Source organism: Podarcis liolepis (genome assembly GCF_965112155.1).
Source record: "Podarcis liolepis genome assembly, chromosome: 11".
In the NCBI taxonomy this organism is placed as follows: Eukaryota; Metazoa; Chordata; class Lepidosauria; order Squamata; family Lacertidae; genus Podarcis; species Podarcis liolepis.
In genome coordinates this window covers 26,861,128-26,873,202 of record NC_139565.1, presented here as the reverse complement: position 1 = coordinate 26,873,202, position 12,075 = coordinate 26,861,128, and the positions used below count along the sequence as shown (strand labels likewise).

At 43.3% G+C, this 12,075-nt stretch overlaps 1 protein-coding gene across 3 annotated transcripts in view; it reads right to left on the bottom strand.

The window, feature by feature from the left end:
• Positions 1–6,666: 6,666 nt before the first annotated feature.
• Positions 6,667–12,075, bottom strand: part of SLCO4C1 (solute carrier organic anion transporter family member 4C1) — a 38,021-nt gene continuing 32,612 nt past the window's right edge. For all 3 annotated transcript variants that reach the window (XM_083464506.1, XM_083464508.1, XM_083464507.1), the window contains exon 13: positions 6,667–10,115. In XM_083464506.1, the coding sequence (XP_083320632.1) occupies positions 9,991–10,115 (125 nt within the window). In that variant the 3' untranslated portion in view covers positions 6,667–9,990. The remainder of the gene's footprint in view (positions 10,116–12,075) is intronic.

The following is a 12,075-nucleotide window of genomic DNA, read 5'->3' as shown; positions in this document are numbered from 1 at the left end:
AAGGCCGCTTCCTGTTTTGCATGGAGAAGCCGTTTTCAATGGAGCCCAGCGATGGAAGAGCACAGCTGTATTGAGGCAGCCCCAGGTGTTGAAATTTTGTGCCCTAAAATTGTTGTGCCCGGGGCAACTGCCCCTGTGGGCTCTCTCCATGCTACACCACTGAGGGCCCAGGTGCAGTAGAGCCAAGGGCAGAAGGAAGCTGAAAACAACACAGGTGGGTTTTGTTCATTTATTATTATAAGACACATGACAGCGTTGGCATCCAATGGATGGAGGAGTGTGCCATCAGTGATAAAGTGAAACCACTGAAAATTACAGCACCTGCTGTGGCTGTACAGACCAATATGGGAGAGACATGTTATGTTACAGCTGGGGCAAGTGAAGGTGTCCAGTTTGCGCCATGGCATTTCTTCTCTCTGTTCTCCTCCCAGTGATCATTTCTTCTCTGGTCACTGCTGTGGATACACAACCTGACTGTCTGTCACTGTGGTCGTCTGCAAGGGATTCCCACACAGTGGGATTAATGTTACCAGCCTTCATGTCATGTTTGCAGGCATCTTTATAATGCAGAGTTGATCCACCAACAGGCCTGGTGCCTAAAACCACATACAGCACATCCTTGGAGATCCTGCCATGACAGCAGTATGGGATTATCCAGGCCACAGCTTTATTGATTACAGATGTTGGCAGGTTTTGTGGTAGGTATTGGGTATGTATCCTGAAATCAACCAGCACACTGGCAATAATAAATTAACATAATAATATATTCCACATAGGATGAATAATCCACACCTCTCTGCCCATCAAAAATACAAAGATGTTTACAAACTCAAAATTCCCTGGAATTCCTGTACAAGTGGGGTGGGTAACATTTTGGGGCCTAAGGGCCACTTTCACCATTCACCAACCCTCTGGGGGCCACATGCAGAAATAGGTGTCGCCAGAAGTGGGTGTTGCCGCCCAAACTTCAAGAAGAAGGGTTGTACCACACAGACACACAGCCCGCTGCTTCTCATCTCTGCAGATCAGCTAAGGAAGAGTGTATCACACTAACAGCATTTGCTCAGTGTTTGCTTTTATGACCTGGGGGTAGAGAGATTGGCATCTCTATTAGGTCCACGGGTCTTGGCAAGGTTCAAACCTCTCCAAAACACACTGTGGTGTGTCTGCTTTTAGAAATTAGTTTCCTTTTCCTGTTTCCTGCCAAAATCAGTGGGGTGGAGGCGAGCTAGAAAAAAGCAAAGCTCATTGTGCTCTGAAATCAACGCTGAAGGAAAAAGTGGGGAAAGCACCAAACAAATAAACAAATGCAATCCAAAGAACAGGCAAAGCTGCTAAATGGTACTGAAAAGCAAATCTTTATCAAATAATAACAGCCCTTGTGAAACCATAAAATTCCCAGCACTTTTCAGCTGATGACAACCTTCCTCAGGGATGCAAGATGAAGGTTCTTCTATCAAAGGAACATCTCATTTCTTTTTCAATACCTGTTCTGTGGCTCTTCTTTTGCTTCCTCTGGAATATATCTGAAGCAAATGTTTTGATCAATTGTCCCAAAAGGTCAGTCGAACAATACAATCTCGTGAGCTACGCGATCATTGTGCATTATCAGCAGAAGTGATGGCAACTGTGAGTTGAGCTCAGCACTCCTCATGCTATACATGGAGAAAACTCCTAAGTACAGAATACAAAATACGATCAGGCAGAATTATGAAATGGAATCCTGGAGATATGGTAAAGGAAACTGCATGCTTGGTGTCACAGGAGCTTGGCTTCTTGTATTCTGGGACTGAGGACTACAGGAAGGAACGTAGAGCAGCCCAACCGAGGGCCAGCTCCTAGTTTGGGGCAGCCCTTGGCAAAATGTCATCCCATGAGGACTTTCTGCAAGCCACCAACTTGGGTGGCTTTTAAAGAAGATACAATACAAATTCATAGAAGACAAGGCTACCAATGGCTAATAGCCACAATAGATATGTCCTTCTTCCAGTTTGCTTGGAATCACAGGTGGGCAGAGTACTGATGCACTCAGGCCCTGCGTTTGGGCTTCCCATAGGCATCTGGTTAGCCACTGGTTAGCCACTGGTCCAATCTTTACTCAATTCCTCATGGATCTCTAGGACTTTAAGCAGGACCACATCCCCTGGAACCCCTGGAACAGATTTGGGTGTGTGTGAAAGAAGGACAGGATGGAAAGTCCCATTGCATTTGCAGTAATCCTTGCACTAACAAGACCTTGAATTCACACTACATTGAATACAACCTACCGTGTCTACACAACACCCGTAGAATCACAGTGATGTTGCATGCATCGAAATGGAGAGCGATGCTAAGAGAATATACACAACTCTAAGAACATAATTGGCTAATTTTTGTGTAAGCTGAATGGAGCAGGCATTCAGTTGGGATCCAGTAAGGCCTGGAAGGTGGGAGAAAATTAAGAGTGACGAAGAACAATTTGGAGGACTGTGGTTGTCTATAAGCAGTGTCTCAGACTGATAGCAAGGAAATATCACTAACAAATTAGGGGCATGGCAGGAAAATGAGACATGAGCAATAATTAGGCAAAATACATGATATTAACATAAATTCACATAACACAAGCTTACAATGTGAACTCATCTGAATATTAGTTCCGTTTCTTCGGGGATGTCTCTGAAAGGTTGTGATCTGCTGAGGTGGTTGATTTCTGCTGCAATTCCTCCCAACTTTTAAACACTTCCCCAGGAATGGAGTTGAACCTGTGTGCAACCAACTTTGATATGTGCCCATGCTCTTAGAGCATAAAGAACTGACTTACAAAACATTTCAGATGAAGGTCACCCACTTTGACTAGACCGAAACACAATAGTAATGTCCTTTTCTTAATCTTCTTGAAGCCTTTCCTTCCAAGCATTACAGTTTCATCCCTCATTTCTTTTGTCTCATTTCACGTCTCCTCTTATGGCTGCTTTAATATGCTTATTCGCCAATATCTCACTTGAACAGCTCCAATTCACTTACTGTAGGTAATTAGCTCGGAGTTCCTGAGCCCCTGTCATCTGCACTGCGGGCTGCTCTAGCTTGCTGAATTTTTTTTTTAAATCCTCCTTGGTTAGAAACAAAAAGAGACTCTGGATAGAGTAATGGGATTATGTGGCCTGATCTTTTTGTCAGTTCCTGTTCAGACTTAAGTCTATGTTTTCTTTTCTTGTGTTTGTTGTATGCCTGTAGGCATGGGAGCCAACTCCTAGGGACCAAGGTCCATTCAGCACCCCCAATAAAATATTTCAGGGGGCTAGACCCCCCAAAAGTTGATGGGAATTGTCATTCAAATGGTTTGTGTGTGCTATGTCTTATGATCGATTATGTCCCATCCCCAATATTTTATTCAAGTTGGCACCCCTGCCTGTAGGCGAAGTGGAAATTTTAATCTAGGCTAGTTAGTGTATTTAAGTGTGGAGAATCAGTGGGTTCAGTAGCACAGAACAGGTTCAGAATTGTTTGGATGTGTATATGGGAGCAGACATCGTCCAGTCTTCCATTACTGTACCTGGTCCTATCTGAAACCAAGTGAGACCACTGGTCCATTTAGCTCAATATCACTATGCTAACTGGCAGTGGCCCTCCAGGATTTCAGCCTAGAATGCAAACCATGTGCAGCCATTCCTTTTCAAGTCCCATGGGGCCTTCTTCTCCTGCTCGCAAAGGTCCATCCAATGCTAAGCTCCATATTTCATCTCCTGACAGAGTATAGTCTTACTCACCAATGTCTCACATCTACTCTTCGACCATCTGTCATCCATATTTACAACTTCCATTGCCTGCCATCTAGTTGGCTTCTTCCTTGCCTCCTGATAGAATCAGCCCCACCATTCTTTCTTTACCTTCTGTAGTTTCTGAGCTGAAAAAAGCATCCACAGGGATGGAAATCCCATCCACCAACTCCTCCATTCGAGATGACCACCTAGAGTTGATTCGTGATATGTTGATATGTGTGGATGTCTTTATGAAATTAAAGGCCCTTGAAATAAAATATGTTCTATAAATGGAATTCGTGTGGGCTTTTTTTACTTTACAGAAAAGGACATTGCTTTTGACAAAGCATACTACAATCTCAAGAGGAATAGCATAAAAAATGTAAAGTCATGGTCACTGAAGGTATAATGAGAAACAAATCATACACAAAAGATACTGCAGAGGAGTGTTCATACCAGTGGCGTAGCGTGGGTTGTCAGCACCCGGGGCAAGGCAAGTAATTTGCGCCCCCTAACCCCTAACCTGCCGCTGCTGCCAGCTTCTTCTTGCTGCTGCCTGGTCTGGTCTGGTGTGGTTCTCTCCTGCGCTCAGCGCTGCGCTGGGCGGCCGCTGCACTGTCCCTCCCCCAGATAGTCCCTTGCTCTCTCTCCGCACTGCACTCCTGGCACCCCCCCCCTCCACAGTGGACGGCGACCCGGCGGCTCGGATCGGATTCGCACAGCCAGCACTGCAGTGAGAGTGAGTGAGCGAGCCAGGTAGGGGCAGAGAGCTGAGAGTGCGAGCGCCCCCCCCCAGATGTTGCGCCCGGTGCGGCTGCCCCCCCCCCTGCACCCCCACGCTACGCCACTGGTTCATACTCATACCAACTTGTACAATGCGGACTACCATCTTTCGCATCGGGCTTAGTGGTGCGTTGCGCCAGGGCACCAGCCTCTCAGGGGCACCCGAGTGAGTGGGGGAGCTGCGCGGCTTTGCTGATGGCCTCCCCTTTCCCTGCACACCTGCCAGCTGTACCCTATCAACCATATGGCTGGCGGGTGTGCAGCTTGCCTCCCAAGACTCTGCAGGAGGAGAGCAATCCCTGCAGAAGTTTAGGATGGAAGCTGTGCCACACCAACTATATGGCTGGAAGGCGTGCAGCTTCCTTCCCAACCCTCCGTGGGGATTGCTCTCCTGCAGTGGCATGGGGGGAGAGTTGTGCACCCCCCCCCCAAGGCTGGCAGTACGCAGCTCCCCCCCCCCACTATCCATGGTCATTTGGGGGCACTGGGTGAATATTTGCACCCCAGCACCGCATCTGCTAAAGGCGGCCCTGCGGACTACTTTAACTCAAATTAGGGGGCCAAACACATACACAAGTGGGGTTTAACTCCAAGAAGATTTCCACTCATTTCCAGTGAATCCACAACAATCTGTTAGAGGAGCTGTCCCAATATGTGTTCTTATCACCGTATGTGGTGTCCTCCAAAGATGGAAACTTTTTGGACTGTGATCTTGTTAATGGTGGAAGCCATTACAAAGCAAACCATAGTTATGCTACTGTTTGATGTAGCATTATGGACTTTGTTTGATGTGGGCAATGAAGGTCCATAGAGCAGAGGATTGATCAGCCACTTTTCAGTGGCAGCAGAAGTAGCAATAGTTCTGACGTGGAAAACATTAGGGGAAGTCTGTGCAGCTAGGTGGCACAGACAGGTGTGGCAAATTGTCCTTAGGGAACGGTTGACCCAAGTTATGAAGGTGTCTAGAGGACAAAGGAAACAGGTCAAAATATGGGTGTTTAATTTTATCATGCACAAAAATAATAAGAAACAAGGGTGACCAATACCATTATATATAAACCTTTGGACACCCTAATAGTAAGGCATTGTTACTTCTCGGCTGTTCTTTCTGTTTAGGAGGGAAGTCATTATTAGAAAGACACCTTAACAAAAAAAGTGAGACTAAAAAACCGAGTTAAGAAAATGCAGTGATCTAACTACAGCATAAACCTACAAATCCAACCTTATTTGATTGTGCCTGCTGGAAGAGAAAGGTAAAACCATTAGTTTTTTCAAACAGAAATATTCTATGTGCTTTTATATATAGAGAGAAATCATTTTCTGTCCAATATGAGTTACTACATGAATTGTCAATATTCATAGTTCCATAGTTTAGTTTACTTTAACTGTGAAGTCAAAATATCTTAGGTTTGATTGTTTTCCTTGTATTATGTGCTGTCAAATTTTCAGTAAATATTACAGTATATAAATATTTTAAAGACAATGCATATTATCTCTTCCCTATTGCATGTACAGGAAGATGTACAGGGAGAGTCAATGTCTCCAGTCCACCCTCCAAGATTGACTTGTCATTACCCCCATTAGAAGTCAATAATAATAATAATAATAATAATAATAATAATAATAATAATAACCACTCCACCCTTTTAAATGGTGGTTGCATTTCGTGTAATAAAGGACTGAATCTGTTGCAGCTTCTTTACTCTGATCTTTTAAAAACTAAGCACAGCCTAAAAACCTTATTCAGCTTCCGAGAGAGGTGGTGTTGCGAGAAACAACAGCACCATCTGTTGGCAGAATAATGCTAAAAAGTTTGGTCCTCTTTTCTCATGGCCCAATATGAGCCACTTCTTCACACAATGCATGCTTTTCATAGATGTAAGCAAAAAGATGTTATATGCACTCATAAAACTGTGGAAGTGGCACTAGTGTGGTTGTTCCAGCAACATGACTCAAAACAGGTAAGTGAACCTAGAAGCTGGGAAATAGCCCTGACAGCAGCTTTAAATTCTTCCTGATAACAGGTTTTGCATAAGTCTTGCCTTATATTTGGAATGCAACATTTGGTTTAAAACTTTTAAGCTAATAAGCAAATGCAACAACATTATTAAATCATTCAGAAAGAAAGAAGAATCCACAACATTAATACATTTGAAATAAAACTTTATTTCAAGTCAAATATTTAAAAATAATCTGTTTGAACAAAATAAAAATTGTAAGGCATTTACCTCTTGGTGTGATGCTCTAAAATAAATACTGTTTCATTCAAAATATTGTGTGAAACTGTTCAACAGAACAGGAGTACAGTCTGTTCAGGATCTTTGCATAGAGTTGTGTGATATGCATATATGTACACACAAATACATTTATTGATACAACAAAATAGTGCAATTATCTGGCACTCAGTGGCAATATAAAAGAGCATTCTGTTAGCTTGCAAACAGCAAAATCATAATGTTCACAGAGCCTGAGCATACCTAACTCTGTTAGATGGTTTCCATTGGAAAATACTATTTGACACTAAAAAAAAAACCAAAAACAAATCTTGATAAGGTCTTCGCACTGTAATTGAAAGAGGATTTATATACAATCCTGCACCCAAATAGTAGTATGTATAGAAAGGTATCTGAAAGAGAGCACAGTGATTTCTGCAGGAAAATTACACATAAATGGGTCCAGGACTCACCAAAATTTAGAGAAATGTGTTTGCCAATGTTATGTAAGTAGCTCTGTGCAAGCAACTTCATTTTGTCTAAATGCAATAAAGTACTCCCCACAATTCACAAGGGGGAGCTGCAAAAAGCAATCTGACAGAACCAGATTTCTATGGATGAAAAGAAAAGAAAATCTTTCCATTGCCTTGATCACCCACATTTTGGATTGTGGCTAAACTCTTTAAGGCATTTGGTTTAAGAAAAGTTCTGGCAGTCATAATAAGGCTGGCTTAAAATGGCAGAAAGTTAATTGGTTCCCCCCAACTATTTCTTTCAAAATGCATTTTAATGCTTCTAAAATGATCAGCCCTTTAACATAATAATACAACATACATATAAAACCAAAGGTGTTTTCTAACCCTATGGATGTATTTGCATTATATAAAAAAAGACACAAACAGTACGGTTTGATAACTTTGTCCAGATCACTGCAAGAAGAGATTATGATTCACATTGCTTGTGAATCAAAATACTGAGACAAAACTTTTTTAAAATGTAGAACTGAAAAAGCTTGAAAAGCAGGAAGAGTAAAGTATATTACTTGCTTGTGCTGCAGAGATCCTAACTTGTGCAGGCTTCTTTTTTGGGTGATCTATTACAGCACCCTTTTACTGCCAATGATCCCAAGGACCACTTGTATGATACCCTTATAAAAACAGACAAGTCATGTTGTGAATCACTGAAGCAGCACCTACATTCAAAGGGCAGTATTTTTATGACTGCTGGGGGCATAAGATGCTGTAAAGGCATCCTAATTTGCCCCTCCACACAATTATTTTGGAATTAATGGAAAAACATGTGATAGAAAATAAGGTGGGAAATGATAACATCCTCACATATCCTAGCGTTTATGAAGACGTTTAAGATTCAACACACTCCATTTTATGGCACTAATATTGAGAACGCATGAGAATGTTTAACTTGACGTTGGAATGACAAGAATCACAAATTAATGTTATGAATGTCGAAATATAGACATATTATTTCTGCACTTCTCAGATACACTTCAGTGAAAGTTGTGTATCTGAGTGTTCAGACATACAAAAAATAATAATCCATCTGCAATTGCCACTATTCATATACGAATGGTGACATACACCTAATGGCACTGTAAGGTACATAAAAATGTGTAAGGTTATTGGTTTGACTAGTTTTCAGGTTTAAATAGTAGATAAAATATATATGATTCTCCTGACTAAAATTAGTCTGTTTATAAACAGACATAGGCCAAAGGTTCAGGTAGTTACATCAAATGGGTTTGGAGACATGGCAGCAACCATTTTTCTTGAACATAAAGAGCTTAAAATAACCTTCTTGAATTGGGTTTTTTTGAGTTAGTATTCCTATGGTTACACACACACACACACACACACTCTTAAACAATGGTACTGGGTCCTGCATGTGAAAATCTTTCTAGCGATTTCCTTGAATTCTTTTGTTGAGCCACACAAAGACAAAATGCTCCGGCAAATGCCTCTGTTGTATAACATTATATATGCTTTCATATATATAAAAGCATATATATAATTTCATATATATATGAACAACAGAGGCATTTGCCAGAGCATTTTTTTCTTTGTGTGGCTCAACAAAAGAATTCAAGGAAATCGCTAGAAAGATTTTCACATTGTGTAATTGTACCGTTTCTGTCAAGTCAAAGCCTACAAGTCAAAGAAAGCCTACAAAACAGGCACTCCGTTTTGTCAACCTGGCAAGCTATGTAAACAATCCACATTTATCCTTTGAGAGACAGAGGTGCAAATAAATTTAAAGCACTTTGCATCTATGGTCAACTAGCCAACAGTATTGTTGCACAGTGTGCCTGGTTTGTAGAAAACATTACAAGAGCTTTAAACAAGTAAAATTAGCTCTTAGGTGGCTAATTCTCTGTAGTGCATCACAGTTCACTGACAGGTCAGGTCAGACGCTCAGGAGTATAGGGGCAACTGCTGGGCTTGTGGAGATACCAACTGCATGAATAAGTGGGGTCTATGCATGTGGCTGTCATTATTTGCAAAACAGCAGTAGTTACATGTATCTGCTATTTCATACAGTAAGTGCTTCTGTGGGGTTCAGCAGTGTCATAAATCTGCTAGTGGCACACAAGCTCCTAAAGCCAATTGCACGTAGCTGCTGATGGCTGGAAAGAAACAACATAAAATTTAAATGTGCCTCCGAATGATTGAACTCTTCGACATAAGATTAAAACAAAGTGCTATTTTATATTCTGCAACATTCTAGGAGGTTGGATCCAGATTTGCCTTTTCTGTTTGCAGAAGAGATTCACATCCAGTGGTATCTCCCACTGGGGTTTATTTCTGGAGGCAATTTTTGTCGGTTTCCTCTGCAACCCCCAACCCCTCTTCCTCCCAGGCTGGTACAAATTTGGGAGGTTGTCAGAGGATGTTGAGGAAGGAAGTGGGAAATCAGTGCATATTTCCTCTTCTCCCCATCGTCTCACCTAGTGGAAGAATACTCTTAATGGAGTTGCATTTCTGGAAAGTCTGGATCCAACCTCATGGTATTTTTCCTGAATGAAACATTGTTTGAGGTGACTGAAATAAACCTGACAGGCTGTGTTTATTTTATTTTTTATTTTTTTTAAAAAAAACTTGAAACAGTTGCTCAAGATGTGCTCTGGTGCTGGCATGATTCATATTTAGCAGAGCCAGCTGCTATGACATTCTTAGAAAGCCATCGCTTCAGTCTTAGTTTTTGCGTGAGAGTTTCTATTTAAAATTTAGGGGTTTGCTGTGTTAAAGTTGTACAGAAGTCACTGCTTCTTCTTTCTTCTCTGAAGACTCCAGTTGCTCTGGTGGAGGGTTATATATGAAAACTGCTGTAACAGTAAAAACGATGGAGACGACTTTGGCAATGACGCCTGCGAAAGGGAAAGAAGGAAGATTTGCAGCATTCTAACAATTTCCCTTTTGCTAATTTAGCAATTAGTGATAGCTTTCGGTTTATCGTGTTGTAGATTTATTTCACACCTCTTTGGAGATCTCAGCAACATAACCTATATTGAAGCTTTGATATTCCACACATTGATTGATTTATTGATAAGTTAAAAGGCAGCCAATTAAGATGCCGTCTACAATTGGCATTGGGCCAGCTGAGGCAGCTATAGAAAGAAGAAGAGTTTGGATTTGATATCCCACTTTATCACTACCCTAAGGAGTCTCAAAGTGGCTCACAATCTCCTTTCCCTTCCTCCCCCACAACAAACACCCTGTGAGGTGAGTGAGGCTGAGAGACTTCAAAGAAGTGTGACTGGCAGCTGCATGTGGAGGAGCGGAGACTTGAACCTGGTTCACCAGATTAGGAGTCTACCGCTCTTAACCACTACACCACACTGGCTCTCAAGAAAGAGGCAGAAATAGCGTTCTGTGTAGAGGGAGGCCTGCCAGACTGCCATGTGGAAGACTGCAAGGCCAGTGGCACAGCATATGCCTGCGCTGCCCAGGGCGGGCTCATTCCTGAGGGGCATAGAGGGTGCCCTCCAAGGCGTGGGAGAGCCAGATGCGCACCCACCAATCCCGCTTCCTTCCTCTCTCCTTCCTGCTTGCCTGACTCCTTCCCATCCTCTCCCCTGCCTGCCTGTCTCCTCCAGCCGGGAGCATGGGGCGCACCACCCACAACAGCGCACCACCTGCCTGTGACTCCTGGCTGGAGGAGAAGGTGGGAAAGAGGCAGGCGAGCTGGAAGGGGAGAGTAAGGAACCAGCAAAGCAGCGCAGCAGGTCCCCCCGCCCCTTCCTCCAACGGCTCGCGGTAGGCGTGGGAGTCCGAGTCGCAGGTGGGCGGAGCACCGAATGTCAACCCTGCTTAGGAATGACACCCGGAGCTCCCCCCACCCTGCACCTACCTTCCTCCCCCAGTGTGCAAGGCTGGGGCTGTGTGACCATACCAACCAGGGCAGCTGACAGATTCCAACAGTGTGCCCACAAAGTGCGAGTCTCACCATTGGGTAGCCCCCCACCCTCCATCTTGGTAAGCAGCAGTGACACCTCTGCTGGGAGGCTATTGCTGCAGCTCCACCTGACGAGGTGAGTCTGTCCTGACAAGGGATAACTTCCAGTTTCCTCTTTCACGTCTGTTGTCAGCCATTTATGGTCTCATCACTGCATTTGTAGGAAACTCACATCTGTCCATGTCTGTCACAATAACTTCCAGCAAGCATCAGGGCACGTTAGGTTGCCCCTCGCAAGCAATAACAATAAGAAACTGCTGATCCTCAGACCATGTACAGTGGTACCTCGGGTTACATACGCTTTAGGTTACAGACTCCGCTAACCCAGAAATAGTACCTCGGCTTAAGAACTTTGCTTCAGGGTGAGAACAGAAATCGCGCGGCGGCAGCGGGAGGCCCCATTAGCTAAAGTGGTACCTCAGGTTAAGAACAGTTTCAGGTTAAGAACGGACCTCCAGAACGAATTAAGTACGTAACCAGAGGTACCACTGTACAGTGGTACCACAGGTTACATACGCTTCAGGTTACATACACTTCAGGTTACAGACTCCGCTAACCCAGAAATATTACCTCGGGTTAAGAACTTTGCTTCAGGATGAGAACAAAAATCGTGCTCTGGCAGTGCGGCAGCAGCAGGAGGCCCCATTAGCTAAAGCGGTGCTTCAGGTTAAGAACAGTTTCAGGTTAAGAACGGACCTCAGGAACGAATTAAGTACGTAACCAGGGGTACCACTGTATTCAGTTTGCTTAGCATACCAGACAAATGAGAAACAAAACAGTTAATTCTAACTACAAGGTGCTTCCCCCATCCTATATCCTCACTGGAATTGTTCAGACTCGGACTATTTGGAGCACAAGGCTTTGGAGAGATA